The sequence below is a fragment of the Nelumbo nucifera genome, chromosome 5, assembly GCF_055504915.1.
Source record: "Nelumbo nucifera cultivar China Antique chromosome 5, China Antique-T2T, whole genome shotgun sequence".
In the NCBI taxonomy this organism is placed as follows: Eukaryota; Viridiplantae; Streptophyta; class Magnoliopsida; order Proteales; family Nelumbonaceae; genus Nelumbo; species Nelumbo nucifera.
The window spans coordinates 48,215,849-48,234,100 of record NC_142653.1 but is presented as its reverse complement, the minus strand read 5'-3'; the positions used below and the strand labels follow the sequence as shown (position 1 = coordinate 48,234,100).

General features: G+C 36.8%; 1 protein-coding gene and 1 pseudogene across 1 annotated transcript; both read right to left on the bottom strand.

The window, feature by feature from the left end:
- Positions 1-12,146: 12,146 nt before the first annotated feature.
- On the bottom strand, positions 12,147-13,019 carry LOC148791563 (putative wall-associated receptor kinase-like 16 pseudogene; annotated as a pseudogene).
- A 100-nt stretch (positions 13,020-13,119) lies between these two features.
- Positions 13,120-16,459, bottom strand: LOC148791562 (wall-associated receptor kinase 2-like). The gene is made up of 3 exons (XM_088888233.1): positions 15,556-16,459; positions 15,021-15,191; positions 13,120-13,259 (listed from the first exon to the last, which is right to left on the bottom strand). The coding sequence occupies exons 1-3, from the start codon at positions 16,457-16,459 to the stop codon at positions 13,120-13,122; spliced, it is 1,215 nt and encodes a 404-aa protein (XP_088744359.1).
- Positions 16,460-18,252: the final 1,793 nt, after the last annotated feature.

Below are 18,252 nucleotides of genomic sequence, written 5' to 3'. Positions count from 1 at the left end.
TCAAAGGATTGGGTCTTGACCCTATCCATTCTTGGAGACCAAATTCAAATAAAGATTTGAATCTGGTAACCTCCAGATGAGATCAAGAGTGGGCTGACCTAATCTGTAGATAGGATTAAGATAATTACCTATCCAAATACAGATTTGGATTGGGATAACTCCTAATAGGATTAGGAGGTTTCTTAATCACTAAGAAAGAGGAGAAACCCTAATCTTGAATTATAAGAATTCGAACCAAGGGTTTAGCGGAAAAATCCTCCTGCAATTTGAGATACGATCTTAGAAACCCTAGAGAGAAGAAAAGCAAATACACCAATTTCATCTCTAGAGTTCTCCTCCAGCCGTCACCATTCACTGCCTAGTTCGATCTCTTTGAGAGGGAAAGATCAAGAAGGTGTTCTTGATATCATTCTTTGCTGAAAGGCTGATTGTGTACGGTGCTCTTCGCTTCCATCGAATTCTTGTAAAGAATTTGGTTCGTAGGACGAACACTGCTGGTTCTATTCCAGTATCACTGCATCATCTTCAGTGGGAGCAGATCTTGGGAGTATTCTTTGGGCGTGAACACCGACGTTGGGAGATACCAACTCTCCGTATCAGGTATAACCCTTCCCTTTCTCTTTGGTTCAGATCTGGATCGGCTTTGGTTCGATTAGATCCTTGAATATTGTATTATAAAATCAGGGAATATGATTCCCAGTTGGAAGGGAGGAGAGAAAATATTTGAAATTTGCCCACCCTGTTCCACTGCATTCTTGGCGTCCATACGATGGATCTCTCCCTCCTTTCACTTAGTGAGATATATTTGACATGCAACTTTGTAACTATGGAGCTTGAAAGCTTTGAAGCAGCAACAAAACAAGAAGTATGGGTAAAGGCGATAAATGAAGAAATCAATATGATTGAGAAAAATAAGACATGGGAATTAGTGGGTCATCCTCAAGACAAAGAAGTGATTGAAGTTATGTGGGTCTTAGCTCAACCCTAATGGCTTAATACAAAAACACAAAGCGAGACTAGTCACTAAAGGCTATGTACAAATGTTTGGGACAGATTACAATGAAACCTTTGCTCGATGGCACACTTAGACACTATAAGAACACTAGTAGCATTAGCATCACAGAAGAAGTGGAAGATCTATCAAATTGATGTTAAGTCAGCATTTCTTAATGAAGTGCTCTAGGAAGAAATATATGTAGAGCAACCTCAAGGGTTTATAGTAAAAGGATGAGAAGACAAGGTACTAAGATTGAAGAAAGCTCTCTATGGCATAAAGCAAGCACAACGAGCATAGAACAATTAAATTGATAGTTACTTCATCAATCAAGGATTAGGAGTCAAAGTAAGCCTACTCTATACATCAAGACCCAAGGTAAATATAACACTCTCATTATTTCTCTATACGTAGATGATCTTATCTATACATGGAACGATGAGACAATGATCAAGGTGTTCAAAAAAGATATGATGAAGACATTTGAGATGAGTGATCTCGGAATAATGCACTACTTTCTTGGCATTGAGATCAATCAAGAAGGTATCTTTATATCACAAAAGAAATATATCAAGAACCTACTGAAGAAGTTCAAGATGCAAGGATGCAAGATGGTCTCTACACCACTCATTACAAACGAGAGGTTCAAGAAAGAAGATAGTTCAAAGAAGGTTGGTGCCTCAATCTACAGAAGTCTTATTGGGAGTTTACTCCTCACAAGGCCAGGCATTATGTATGCAACAAGTCTACTCTCAAGGTTTATGCAAAGCCCAAGTCAAGCTCACTATGAAGCAGCAAAAAGGATACTAAGATACTTGGAGGGCATAAAAGAATATTTCATTTGGTACAAATCCAAATGAAGAGTACCTCAGGCTATGCCTTCTCACAAGGTTCTGGAATATTCTCATGGGTATCAAAGAAGCAAGACACATTAGCACAATCATCCGAAGAAGCTAAATACATAGCAGCGATAGCAACAAGTCAAGCTATATGGCTAGGAAGAATACTCGAAGACATGGGTGAAAGGCAAAAGGAACCGACGATGATCTATTGTGACAACAAGTTTGCTATAGCAATGGCAAAAAATCAGTATACCATAGCAGAACGAAGCACATTGCAATCAAGTACCACTTTTTACGAGAGACAACTAGCAAAGGAGAAATTGAGCTCAAGCACTGCAACTTTGAAGAATAATTAGTAGAAATTTTCACAAAGGCATTACTTTGTTCAAAGTTTGAGTTGATACAAGAGAAATTAGGAGTTACAAGAAAGTGTATTAAGGAGGAGTGTTAAAAAAATAATCCACTTTCTAGAAGTTTTTCAGAAATTCAAACTTCTAGAACTAATTATCAGGTATGACTAGAAATTAAATCTCCAAGCCTCTAGAAAATGTAAAGAAACTATATAGAATGTCAATTGGCTTTTGCTCCATTGACTTGGCTCCAATTTAAATAGGACTAAGCTTCTACATTTGAGGACAAACCAATACAAGTTCCCATTTTTCCAACATCTTGAGCCTTTGCCATTTGCTACAACTCTATCTTACCTAGTTTACTCTCTCTCACATCCCAAGTTCTAACAACTCCACTCTCCTCCATATCCCAATAATTTGATATATAATTTTGGAATTCCCAAATAGGAGGTCAATAAATCAAAATAGGGCTGTTTGGGCTCTCCGGTCTTGGGAAGTTGAGTTAGAAGTCAATCATGTGATGGGTTTTTGGCTTGGTGGAGTGAGATCGAGTCATGGGTCCCATTCTTTGAGAGATGACATTGTTGCTGCTACTGCTGTTGTGGTGTTGTTGGAAACCCAGGCCCTGAGGGTGGAATTATATTCGTTCCCCACCATTACAAGCCCTAGAGTTTTTAAGTTCAAACATATCAAATTCTCAACTAGGTGAAACAGTGGAAAAAATGTCAATACTATATCTGTGTAGGTTTTGTACTAAAACTCATGCCCAACTTATACTGATTTAATCAAAGATATATTTCAATTGAGCCTCTTCTCCCATGTATAAATTCAATATATTGAGTCTAGTGGTAGATGGCTAGTTGAGATTCAACATTTAAAAACCACCTTCCGAATATGATGGAGGGGGATGTAGTTGAGACTTAGAGAAAGGGAGAGCTGAGAATGGGATCCTATGTTTGGTTAACTACAAAGAGAGATGGAGAGCGAAAGAGATATGGGGGGGGGGGTAACTCAAAATGTCCACTTAATGGAATTTGGGCATTTGGAGTCTGCTTCCACGTTAACGTTAAATCTGAAATAGGGAAAATAACGTATTTTTGACTTTTGGCTTCAAGTTGAGATGGCAACAGAGGGCAGACCAACATTTAACCTCATCCACTTTTGCACTGAATTGCAAACCACATTGATCAAACAACACTTGAGGAAAACTTCACACTCCCATGTGCCCTCCTCTAAGATAGAAAAATTTGAGACAATCATTGAATACTTGAACTCTTGCAGCTCGCTCCTAAAAACACCTAAACCCATTATTAAAACAAAACTTTTGATGTAGTTAAGAGCAAGGTTCAAAATATCGATACGTATCAGGTCGTACCACCGATACATATTGTAACGAGGCCTTTTGGATTCTCCCATATAGGGGGTGTTTCGGGTCGGCGAGTCTTTTAGGGGGTAGACTAGCCTTATACCGGCCCCTTTGAACTAGATTCGAAAAAAAAAACAAAAAAAAAATCGATACAAGTCGATACGCCTTTTATATTTTATTTTCTCACCTATCCTCATTAATCTAATAAATCAAAAGAAATTTGCTTAGGGGTGATTATTTCAATCCAACTCAGGCCAGGTCCACATCACGTCCACAAATTCTACTCCCATACAAATCTCATTTATTTGTTTTATATTCAAATTTTATTTAATTGGTTAATTGTCATAAAATTATAATTTAAGCCTAAAAACTAAATTTAATAAAACATACTAAAATTATTAAAATATTAAATTTTACTAAGCTTTTATCTAGGAACTATTAAAAATTAAGAAATCAATAAAAATCAGTAGTTCACAAATTAAAAATTCAAGTGCGTTGAATTATGTTTAAAATAATTAATATTAATAAGACAATTAAAAATAATTTTTTTGAAGCTAAATGTATAATTTTGTTAAAATGAAAAAAGAAAAGGGGAAAAGTAAAAATAATAAGATAAGTAATAATAATAATAATAATAATAATAATAGTAATAATAAAATAATAACTATAAAATTTATTAAAAGTAATAAAACAAACCATTTGCATTCCAAATAAAAATTTTAAAATTTAATTAAAAAATAAATCTAATAATGGCACGATTAGAAATATCATAAGGCTCCTTCTACTTAGGGATAATATTTTATGATTTAGCCTAACCTAGCTAGACCTATAAATTTTTATGCTCAAGCAATTATTTTCTTCTGAGCTAGGTCTAGCATAGATTTCCACCTAGCCCACAAATATTGTAGGTAGTAGTGCTTTAAATTGATCAAATTTAGATCGGATCCTAGTGGACCCACATCCACATTCAATTATGAAATCTCCATCTCCACATCTACATCTAATTATTATGTTAGATTTGGGGTCAAATGCAAATTTAATCTGCAACCATTTTATTGTGTTTAAAATGACAAAAAAAAGTTTTAAAATGTTAATTATTTTAAAGTGTATATGTATAATAAATGTATATAAATATAAAATATTAAATTTATCAATTATAAATTTATATAATTGTACATAATATCTTTATGTATACATAATTATACTACATATATACATAAAATAATAATTTTTATTGAACTTGGATTTTAGGCAGACTGAATGATGTTAAATCCACATTTGATCCAATTATTAATTGCATACTAGTTCTAACATCCAAATCCAGGATTTTCAGATTTAGAGTCAAATCAGGTATCAGACTTTTGGAGTCTATTAATGGCCCTACTAGGTAGGTCCAAGCTAAGCAACCCCTAAGCTCAACCTGGAAGTTATATATGAGGTTCAAAATATTGATACAGGGTGATATGTCGATAGTGTGTATACACTATATCAGTACTCTTTTTTTTTGTTATTTTATTTTTTTTTCAATTATGGTTCATAGGGGCTGGTTTAAGGGCAATCTATCTTCTGAACCACTTGTCGACCCAACCTCGATATGATACGTATCAGTCGATATAGCCTGATATGTATCAATATTTTGAACCTTAGTTATATACATATATATTTAGATAACAAGTTTCATATAAATATATAGATCAGAAATTTTATATATTTTTTATAATAAACTAAAATTATGTAGAAATTTTAATTTGTAAAAGAATCATAGCTTAGTTAACATAGGCAATCCGGTACCTATCCCAAGCCTAAACAAACATTATTATGCTTGGGGGTGTGGGCTAGGCTGGGCTAGGAAACCTTAAAAACTATTAATACACTATAATGATTTGGCCTGAGATCTTTTATGTTTTTTTGGTTCATTAGGCTATACAATGTGGGTAGCCCATCCCCATAGCCATTCAGCTTCAATCTTAATAATTTTTATCTAAGTAGTAAGAAAACCCAAAAATAATGCATGCTTGGATTGTACTCGGTTTGGTTCAGTCTAATTACAAATGTCACATTGCTCTTAGGGGTGCAAGTTAGGGGAAGGGTCAAGTCGAGGATCAACCAAAGCCCAACCCGAAGTCTTAAAACTTGAGCTCAGGCTTAGATTAATTTAATTATGACTAAAAATGGTAATATATAGATTAATTTAATTATGACTACAACCAAATTTTATATATTTACTAATATTTAAGTAACATTTACAAAAAATTGTAAAATTTAATCATTAATATAGTATAGTAAATAAAATAAAACATGAACAGATAATATGAAAAATTAATTATTTTATTAAATAATTAGTAGTAGCTAACTATTTTTGTTAAAAATTATTAATATAATTAACACAAATTACTAAACTATTTTTGTAACAAATTAGTAATATAAAGATGAATTATTTTAAACAATATTGCATTCCTTCCTTGTAATGGTTATTGATGCTTGTTGTTACACTTTCCCTTGACAAATCCCTTGAATCCCACAGGTCCTTGCTAGAATTATATTATTTTAAGTGGAAAGTTTTAAAGAGAAAACAATGGTATAGGTTTCGGCATAAGTTGGCTACATGGTGTTTTTACATTCTTTTCGTAAAACAGTGATAATTAAGATTGGGTTCAGTTCACTGAGTTGATCACATTTGAACTTGCTGTTTTTGGTTTTCGAAGGTTACTTTGGTTCTCCATTTGAACATCTGAACACATTTTTGAATTCTAAAAATTGATCTCAAATCTCAAAGTTTAACATACCTCTTTATAATTTTAGATCCAAATTAAGAGTTTAATTGAACTATAATGTACAGTATACAAGATATATCAGCCCAAGGTACAACAGTAGTGATCTCACCGGGTCCAAAAAACACTCAAAACACAAGCGACCTACCCAATTAAAGATCCCGCCCCTCAACAACAAGAACTCCATCCATACAACCATTCATCGGCACCTTACCATCACCCTAGCTAGCTAACAAAAACTAACACGCCTAGCAACTTGAACCCTTTTGCTTTTGGGCTGTGCTTGACGAATGCATGGCATCCTGCTCGACTTTGCTAAAAACATCCTTTGCCCTATGTTGACCACCAAGAAAAAATAAACCCCCAGTTTTTGACACTTGATCAACCGCCTCTAATTCTGGTAGCTCAGCACCATTACCTAATCCTCCTCTCCTATATGGTGATTAATGTAGGGGTGGCAATTGGGTGGGTTTGGATTTGGGTTGAGTTTCAATATAACCTATCCAATTCATCAATTCATTAATGGCCTATTTAAATAAAGTTAAATGGATTCACCTAAATCCGTCTACCGGCCCAAACCGTTAACCATTATTCTAGACATTTTAATGGCAACAGCTTGATGATTAGGTAAAATGCCTTTGTAAACCGTACCTTGTCCACCTTGGCCTATGACGCACTCTTCATTATAATTATTGGTTGCCAGCTTTAACTCTTCGGTTGAGAAGATTTTTAAGAGATTTGAACCTCCATTAGATAATTGTTGTTGTAAAAGGAAGCCACCATTTTGCTCAAAGTATTTCTCTTTCAATTTCATGAGCTTTCTTTTCCTTATGATCAAGTACAGCCAAGAAATACAGATGAGTAACAAGAAGATGCCAAAGCTTATACCTGCATAGAATATATATATCAATCATTAGTTAATGACAGAATAACCACTGTTATATATGTTGTAATTTTCTCAAGGAACAACATCTCATAAGTTGACTAATAAAATGACCTTTTTTATGAAAAGAAGAAAAGAAAAACTAATCATAGAGCTGACAGAATCTATGTAATATTTCTTTTTTTCTCATTTTTGGTTTAACCCTTACAACATCCCGGACATATACATGATTGAGGGACTTCCTGGAAGTAGCTATGAAGCTAATTAAAATGGCGAGGTTCCGAGAATATCGGTTGGCCGGTGCCCTTTCGGATGTTTCTTGAGTTGTTCAGAGCAAGGTTTTCTTGGGTTTTTGTGTTTAGCTTCTGGGGTGACAACACAATTTTGTCACCATACCCATCACCGTCAGGGCCATACATCATCAGTTGCGGATGGTCAGTGGCTGTATTGCACAACAACTTGAATTCATCTCTATAACAGCTTGGATCATCTCCAACGAGGCCAAACGGGTATGGAATGCTGACATTTCAGCATTTACTTTGACAACCTAACTTTGTCTCTAGAGATGTTGGAAAGACTTGCAATTGTCATCATCAAAATTTGTTATAAGACAAGGTAAAGGAACACGGTTAAAGCCATGGTTTTTAAAATCGAATCGATCAGGGGAATGGTTACCGGTACGAACGGTTTGAGGCCGGTTAATTCTGACAAAAATAATTTTAAAAATTAAAAAAATTGGAAAATGGTCAAAACCGTTCAAACGGTTAACTGGCTGATTCAACGGTTTGTTGATCAAAATCAATGGTTTTAGAGAAAAAATCAGTTTTGGGAGAAAACGGAATCGGTCAGATCAAGTGACCAGTTCCCGGTTTTTCCGTTCCAACCGTCCAGTCCAATTGGTTTAAAGCATATTTCTGTTTTCTTTCCAGTTTAAAAAGGATTTTTTATGTAATTTTGAAAAGGATTTAATACTGATCTTATGTGAGTTCAAATCAACCCCCCACAACGTCTCACAGCACATCCTGCCGTGTATTGGGAATATCTCCCGATGATAATAACAGGAATAATGATATCATCATCGGGAGATGTTTCTAATACACGGTGGAGATATGGTGTAGGACGTTGTGGGGGGCAGTCTTGTCTTATGGGGAGCTGATTGTCTCGTCTTATGTTGAACCTTTTTATATGTGCAGCCTTTTATCTCTTGAAGTTATTTCCGCAAGGCCTCTCAACTATCTTATCGATTTCACGGTTTGGTTTTAGGTTTGCATTTGGGGATACTCAGTTGTTTATGGCTATGGTTTCTATCTAATTGTAAAATATAGTTGAGTTAGGGTGATTGATAACTGTATGGGTTCTATGTTTTCTTTCCAGTAATTTTCTTTTCAAGACCGAGTATGATTTAGTAGGTCACTTGGCAATCAGTATCCCTCCTTCATATGGGGTCAAAGCCACATTTACATAAGATCGTAGGGTGATCATGGGCCTAGGTCTAAGCCTAGACCTGGCCTTATTCCAAACTCATGCTTAGCTTGCATGGCTTAGCTAGGCTTTGAGCCCATGACACAAAAGATAAGGCATGGGCCTAATCTAATTCCTATACTTGGTTTAGCCTCTCCATACTTTTATAGATTAAGGCAAAGCCTTCATTCCCTTTTTGAAGCAATGTGAGACTTGGAACAGTCAATCACTATTAAATGTTGTTCTAAATCCTACATTCCTTGCAAAGGAGGCCTTACCTCTGAGGACAACTCTCTCTCACATTTGAGTTGACTCGTGTGTTGACATGTGGCATATGTATATGATAAAATTTGTATATTTTAAGTAAAATATTTGACATCTAATATGAAATTCAATATATATGCATATATAACATATAAAATATAGTAAAAATTTATGGAATATTTATACTATTAAGTATTTAATTTATTGTATATCTATACTATCTTCCTTTCTCCTTCCCCTTTCCCGCCTTCTCCTTAACTCTCTCTCTCTCTCTTTTCATTATCCCTCCCTATCCTTTACATTAAGTCACATCACTAAGGAGCCTTACTTTTATTAGTCCCCACTTTCCAATTACCTAAAATATCTCTCTCCTAAAGCCTCTTCCCAATTACTTTTATTAGTCCTCACTTCCCAATTACCTAAAATATCTCTTTCCAAAAGCCTCTTCCCAATTACTTTTATTAGTCTTCACTTTCCAGAGCTAGTTGAGGAACGGCTAGTCTACAAAGAGTCGAAAGCTCCTGAGATTGGTAACTAAGCATCCCTGAGATGAGACTTCGGAAGACACTTCGGCCAAGCAAGCCGAAGACAAAAGATCTTAACCACTCCCGACCTCAACCATGGTAAGACCAAGGCCTGCACCTTAAAAAGAAAGAGAAAAAGGGTAGCAAACAAGCTCGGGACCAAAAAGCATACTTCCATTAATTAGCTGAGATTTGTACATAATTCTAGGCTTGGCATATTGAGTTGTTTATACAGGAAAAGAAGAAAAAGAATGGTCAACATTGCAGCAACAAAAGTGGAATATAACAAGACATGAACTCAGACTAGTATCAGCAACAACAACCAACAGGCACTTCAATCCTTCGGCCTCTTCATTCTCCTCAGGCATGTCCATGGCTGCAGTGTTATCCTTTGTAGGAGGAGTGGTAGCATCGTAAGGGCCCCAGCCCTATGCAACCTCAGCGATGTCGGGGAAATGGCGTAACACCTTGTTCCGAAAGAGATTGAATCCCATCTCAAAAAAATGCACAACAAAGTTGTCCATCACATACTAGTACTCCTTCGAGCCCTTGAACTGAGCAACCACCTCCTCACTTGCACCTAAATAAGCATCTAACCAGTACAAGTCGTAAGATCGGAAAAGAAGAGTTTGATAGATAAAGAATTGAAGCGACGAAACAAACTGGCCTCCTCGCTCATCAGCCTGGCATGGATCAATATCGAGAAGGACATGTAGCACATCACGTCAATCTCCTCAATCATGCCTATCGCTGCCCTCTACTCCTCGGTAAGCCGGGCCAACGCAAGCTGCAATGCCTTAGTGCTTTATAGAGGATGAAGTCCTGACCAACACCTTGATGAGGTCTTGACAAACACCTTGATGCGCTGCCTCACCGAGAAGTAGTAGTACCCTTACTGGTGGTGCTTCAATTGAAGGAAGTAGGAAACCATCCCCAAGGTAAGCTCGACATCATGGACAAAATAGTAGGAGATGAGGCCAATCAGGAATCTAAAGGAGTTCGACATCAAATGCGCTAGTAGTACTCGGTACCACTATAACACCCCGACTACTCCCTCGTGTAACGGGAACCTTAGCCCGGACTCTAAACTCTTCTCGTACACATAGAGCTCGTCCGGCCAAGCATGTGTGGGCCCCTCACCAGCCTTCGGACACTTGAGCTCATCCTCCTCAAGAATGTAGTACAGCGCTCGAATCCAAGCCATATCCCAAAGGTTCAAACATAATGGGGTGGTCCCAAATCGGTGACCCCTCCGCATAGGAAGCTCGACCTCAATAGATGACGGCCCCACCTTAGCTTCCTCGGCTCGGTAACCCTCTCAGAATCTAACCCCCCGAAGTCTTCGGCCTCAGTCCCCTGGCCCTCAACCTCGGCAACATCAAGCTCAGTAACCTCGGTGTAAGACCCTGGCTCGGACTCAGAAGAGGAAGCACTATACTCGGAAGACAAATTAGAGGAAGAGGAAAAGGAACAGAAGGACGAGGAAGACATCTTACCTAGCAATAAGAACGGAAGGCCGCGGAACTGAAGCAAACACCGAGCACCGAAGACTACTCCTCGTCGAGCTCTTCAAGTGACTTCTTTTGCAAATGACAAAGGGGAAATGCTCTTCCCCCCTATTTAAGGGTTCTTAATAGTCCAGATCAAGACAAGATCAATGACAAAGATCAAGTGCTGCTTTGATAAGATCGGGAAATGAATAAGAATTTCTGCCCTTCGCACACATTCATCGTAAGGGCACCTTACATCACCCTAGCTAGCTAACAAAAACTAACACGCCTAGCAACTTGAACCCTATTGCTTTTGCGCTGTGCTTGACGAATGCATGGCTTCCTGCTCGACTTTGTTAAAAACATCTTTTGCCCTATGTTGACCACCAAAAAAAAACTAAACCCCCAGTTTTTGACACTTGATCAACCGCCTCTAATTCTGGTAGCTCAGCACCACTAATGGCCTATTTAAATATAACAACCTATCTAATCCGTCAATTCATTAATGGCCTATTTAAATAAAGTTAAATGGATTCACCTAAATCCGTCTACCGGCCCAAACCGTTAACCATATGAGAACTTTAGTTTTAAGAAAATAGCTTAAAAGCTAAAACCAACTCATTTTTAACAACTTGGCGGTTAGACATGGACGCCAATATGTTTTTGTTTTCTAACATTATCCCCTCACATCCAACATTAATTAAGGAGAAACAAATGAAAGAGAAAACCAATAATAGAAGGAAAGGGGAACATCTTATTATGTGTCATGCAAAGTATGGCTGCTTCATATGGTTGAATCCATGTTCTCATACTTGACAACTTATAATTTCACCATATTGTACCAAACAATGGATCATTTTGTCATTAGAGAGTGGACTAGATACAAAAGAAAGCTTTACCGCATTTTCTTGCAAAAAGTGTTTGCTTCTAGATACTCAAACATGAAAGAATTCTCTTGTAATCAGCTTCCTAAGATTTTATAGTTGGTACAACATGAAATGAAATCTTATTTTTCATAGAAGAAAGTAAAGCATTATTTTCAATGTACTTTTGTACATTCACTGGATCTCATACATAAGATGAAGGAAATCTACTAATAAAATATATAAATAGTTCAACGGAGATGATCAAATCATTATTTCAATATTGCTACAATGATAAGAAAAGAACATTAGACCTAAGGGATGTCCTAGATTATTGCTCAACGAGGGAAATTCATGGACAATATCATATTTCTTTGCAAAGAAGACTGCTCAGATGTATCACCAACATGATAGAATTCTGAAGGTTCAGATAATAAGCTCACACTCTCTTCCTCTATCGGTTGAACCCATGGTTGTTTTCCCAACCTTTTCAAGTTTTGTAGCTCCATTGCAACTTCTTCCATAGTGGGCCTTTCTTCATCTTTTTGACTGAGGCATCTTTTTGCAACCTTAGCAACTACACAAAGTTCCTCAACATTTTTCTCATCCACAAGTCGATCTTCAATTAGTTCAAAAAGACGATTTTCATTCATTGATGAAATGAAATATGTAGCCAAGTTTCTTTGTTCTTGTGGTCTTTCAAAAGAAAGAGGTTTTTTACCTGTTAAGAGCTCTACAAGAACCACTCCAAAGCTATAAACATCACTTTTCTCTGTCAATTGACTTGTGTGGAAATATTCTGGGTCCAAATATCCCAATGTCCCTTGAACCAATGTGGTTATTTGAGATTGATCCGTAGGAAATAACTTGGAAACTCCAAAATTAGAAATTTTTGCAATATATTTTTCATCTAATAATATATTTGTCGATTTGATGTCCCTATGAATAATTGGTATAGAGACTTTGGAGTGAAGATAGGCAAGTACGCTAGCAGTTTCTGTTGCAATCCTCAATCGATCTTCCCACGAAAGCAAAATGCCATGGTTTTGATGAATATGATGAAAAAGGGTTCCATTGGAGATATACTCATAAACCAACTGTGGTACTTCAGTCTCTAAACAACATCCCAAGAGCTTTACCACGTTGCGATGATTAATTTGAGTTAAAATGACAACCTCATTTATGAATTGCTCCATTTGACTAGAATCCATTATTCTAGACATTTTAATGGCAACAATTTGATGATCAGGCAAAATGCCTTTGTAAACCGTACCTTGTCCACCTTGGCCTATGATGCATTCTTCATTATAATTATTGGTTGCCAACTTTAACTCTTCGGTTGACGATTTTCTCAAAGTATTTCTCTTTTAATCTCATGAGTTTTCTTTTCTTTATGATGAAGTATAACCAAGAGATACAAATGAGTAATACGAAGATGCAAAGGCTTATACCTGCATACAATATATGCCAATTATTAGTTAGTGAACATGAATATCTAGAGAGAAATTGGTCATACAATATAGCCTTTGTTATATTGTAATTTTCTCAAGGAAGAAGGTTTCATAAATTGACTAATAACATGGCCGTTTCTCATAAAAAGAAAAAGGAAACTTGGCATAAAACTTCTAGAATCCATGCAGATTTTCTTTTTTCACTTTTGGTTTAACCCCTACAACCTCTCCTATATATACGTACATACATACATATTGTGTATATAATGGGATTGGCTGAATATCTATTTGTTGATCAGCCTCCTTTTATAGTTGCTATAGTTCGTTGTATCTCTCTCTTAGTTTTCCTTTTATAAAAATCTTCTTTTATTACCAAATATGTATAATAGATCCCATAGAATGAACATGAGAAATCCATTCTTCCTGTTAATTGATGTACTCCTTTGGTAGGCGGCCATCAGCAGTTTTTTCTAGCCAATTAGACATGCAAAATACGAGAACCGTCTTATTTTGCTAGCCAAAATCTTGTTTGAATGTGAAATAGATCATCAAGTAACAATATTTCTAATTCACTTCCAGACTTCTAATCTAGAAATTTGTAATCAGCTTTTACAAAAGAAGAGCTCATAGCCAAATCCAATATATTATGATTAAATGTTACACATTATGTTCTATAAAAATTATACTTTTATATCATATGGCATCTCACCAAATGTTGGGTAATTATTGGTGAGAAGTTATGTTGTAAAAATAATAATCAGAAGGTAGGGAAGTTATCAATGAACACTTTTCAAACCAAAATGTGTCAGTGTCGCAGAATTGTTGTGTCGAGACTGAGAATTGCAGAGGAAAAGAGGGTTGAGTCGTACCATTAGGCCATTCTCCTTAAACCACATTTGCCCCCTACGATGCAACTGAGTAAATACAAATCGGTCGTAAAGAAAGAACAACCCACAACTACTAGTAGATGTGCACTCGTTTATCAAACCCCCACGAACCACTCAAAGATGATGCTTAGATATAGAGACGATTGATAGAAAAGGAAAATTGTGTTATTGTATGCACTTATATGTGTCCAACACTTTATTTATAGAGTGCTTTCAGTCACTTGAACAGACACCTCTGTTTGATCATAAACAGAGAAATGTATCTCTCAAAAACAATGCATCTATTTGAAGAGACACAAAGAGGAAGAGATACGAAGAAAAACATTTAAAAAATAAATAAATTTAAATGGACAAACTGGTTACAAACCAAACCATGAAAGAGAAAAATGATAGGGTGTGGCATACCCACACCCCACCCTGGCCCAATTTGGTGGCGTGTACATATGAGAAAAGCACCCCTAATCTCCCCTCACATGCATGTAGTGATATATAGTGTTTTCCTCTTATGGGTTCCTACATATAGAGGACACAAGCCTACTAATATACTCAACTTTATCTCTTTACCAAATAATGTGGGACAATAACTCTTTTCTTACATGCAAGAGAAGAGAAGAGAAGAGAAAAAAGAGAACAAGAAAACAACGAGTGAGATTCATAAAATTTTGAATCACAGTTGCATTCAATGTGGTGTTGTGTGTTAAAAGTGCAAAATATAACTATCATGCATACAGAAAATTTTTATTTACATTATGTATGGTTACGGTTACATTCATAATTTTTTCTTTTTTTAAATTGGCCCTCAACAAATGTAACTAAATACAGATGATCCATTTGAAACGTTTGCACAAAAATTGCATAAGGACAAGAGCATTACCTACGATGACCTTAATTACAGGGAAAGCTTTACTCCTTGGCTTGCAACCTTGCCCATCTTTCTTACCATTGCCATAAGTACCCTTTGGACAAGAGCAATTGTATGATCCAATTGTATTAGTACAAGTTCCTATGCAAAGATAATTATTTGGATCATTGCACTCATTTACATCTGGAAAGAGAAAGACAATAATCAAAGCATTAGCAAAAATATTATAAGTGTTACAACTTTCACAAAAATCCAAAAGCATCAGTAAATTAGAAAAAATGTGTTCGCATATTTCGAAGACCTTCTCAAATCACAGATTCATATTGATTCTTGGATTTATTAGTAACGTTTTGATCGTCGTTATAAAATGAACGTAGTACTAATTAACCAAGGGTAATGGCTTGTAGACTTTGGAGGGAGTGGAGTAAAACTGAAATGATTCAAGTGACAGTATTAATGGCTTGTAGACTTTTGATCCTAGGGTTGTCTCTCATCGCTTATACATGTAAATACTGAAGGAAAGGAAGAGAATATAATGAATTAGTACCTTGGCAGCCGTCGGGGAGATAAGGATTCCCTTGAAATCCTTTCTTACACTGGCAAAGATAACCGGGGCCATTTTTGGAGTGTATGCAATCGGTATTGTGCCCGCAGGCATAGTCAGTGTCTGTCCCTCCTTGTCCTTGTGCTTCCTCGCAAGAAATGTTGTTTCGAATTGCCCAGTCCAGTACTATTGGAGTTCTGAAGCCAACGTTTACAAGGTATTCCACCTCATTTCTTAAGCTCCATGGATAAGAACCATTTGAATTAAACCAGTCTTTGTCGGCCAGAAAGGCCATGCTGCATTTGCTCATATTCCAAGCAGAGTTTGTGGTAGATAGATTGCCAATACTGTGAAGTGATGCCTCAAATGAAACAAGATCTTCTGGTATTGCCGTCTGGCGGTATCCGGTGTCGTTACAGCGTATATTGGTCTTGTCCGTGTTACAATGACATAATGAAACACATTGGGACTCTTGGTCATTGGAATCAGACATAATGGCAAGTATGTTACAACCAATAACCATAAATTTGTTCCGGGATTTAGAGAATCTATATTCCCTAGGAATTATGGTCCCCTCCCTGCTATGATCATATATCAAGGAGTATATGACATTGTGGTATGGGTTCTCCCCCATATCACAATCGACAAAAGCCCAGTAGAAGAAAGTTAATTCGCCATGTAGTGATATGTTCAACACAATTTTATCACTATACTCATAATAGTCAGGGTCATACATCATCAGTTGCGGATGGTCAGTGGCTGTATTGCACAACAACTTGAATTCATTTCTATAACAGCTTGGATCATCTCCAACGAGGCCAAACGGGTATGGAATGCTAACATTTCCGCATTTTCTTTGACAATCTAGCTGCTTTATCTCTGGAGATTTTGGTAAAGCAATCGTCATCATCATCAGCTGTTATAAAATTAGGTAAAGGAAAACAGGCAATGCATTTTTTCCGTTTTTTTTTTCAAGAGGTATTAATATTTTTTTCCCAGCAATCCAAGTCTACAGTTCTAGACTTTATACATTAACTCCTTGCAGTTTCTACAGACATACCACCATATATGGTTTGGCATCGTTCCCTTTCATGAATCCCATGTCCTTCCACGTAAACTCTAATCCCATCACTGGTGACCTTTACTGCCACAAAACCCTCCTTCGAAATGCCTAAATCTGCCATGAAGAGGTATTCAGTCTAACGAGAAGGTCCTATTCCAGGACCAAGCATATTGGGAGAGGATGATAAGGATGGAGGTGAAAACTTATAACTATTGACTCTATATATATATATAGAGAGAGAGAGAGAGAGAGAGAGTGAGTGAGAGAATTAAAATTTGTAGGAGTAAATATATGAATTATCTAAAGAGATCTACTACCGGCGGTTCAAACTGGATATATTGTCCCTCTATTTCTTGCCCCATGGGGTGGTTTAATCAGAAGTCTCTAATTGCCCCAATTGTACTAAATTTCCTATTACAGTTTTGAAGAAAACGCCTATTATCATAAATGAACACATACCTTGGCATCCAATGGGGAGATAAGGATTCCCATTGTAACCTTTCATACAATGGCAAACGTATCCACGGTGGTTGTTAGAGTTGGAGCAGTAGGTGTTGTTTCCGCATGCATAATTCATCGTTTCATTCTCACATTCTTTGTTTGCAACTAACCTGTTTACCACTGCACATTAAAAAGTAAAGCTTTTCATAAGACATATTGAAAAATCGGACTGCTACGATGACTTCAGCCGTGTTACAATACAATGTTGGGTATAAGACTAGGAACGTCAGTGTATTGAATAAAGTGATAAACCCGCCCAGACCGGACTATGGTATCATATTCGGTTCAATCTTAATTAGGATTCGGGTTGATTCTGATTGCTGACCTACACCGTGCCCAATATAACACTGAAGAAATGTATGATGTCCTTAGGTAAGAATACCGGTATTGTTATTTGGATGGGTCAGGTCGGGCTTGGGGAACCTATTCCAATTAGTCAAGTTGGGGATCGGGTTTAGGTTGAACAAAACAATACGAAACCCGTCCCTTTGGCATCCCTACGTAAGACATAGACTAATTAGGAATGCGCTATCAAGGAGTCCTTTACGGACCAATGGTTTCATCTGGTGACTTCCATGTGTGAATAACAGCAAAGCGTTTATGTTTAATATTTGTATTTAAATTTTGAAGTAAAAGAGAGAAGAATAATTGTTTGGATTTCGTAGTAATAGCATACCTTGGCATCCATGGGGAAGATAAGGATTCCCTTGAAAACCATGCAGGCAATTGCAAAGATATCCAGCGCCATTTGAGGAGTTGGTGCAATAGGTGTTACTCCCACAGGCATACCCAGCCACGTCTCTTTGTGCTTCCTCGCAACTCTGGTTTTGAATTGCCCAGTCCAGTACTATGGAAGTCCTTATCCCAACGTTAAGAAGGTATTCAACATTGTTTCTTATGTCCCAGAGATGTGATACTTGTGAGTCAAATGAATCCTGGGCGTCGGACATAAGGACAGCCAACCCACATCTACTAATGTTCCATGTGTATTTGAAGTCGTTACGGCTCCATATGTATGCATCAAAATCAGTAAGATCGTTTGGTATGGTTGTCTGGCAGCAACCAAAACCACCGCAAGATGAACCAGCTGTCACTTTTGTATCGTTCAAGCATGACGATGGCAGTGTTGCAGAACA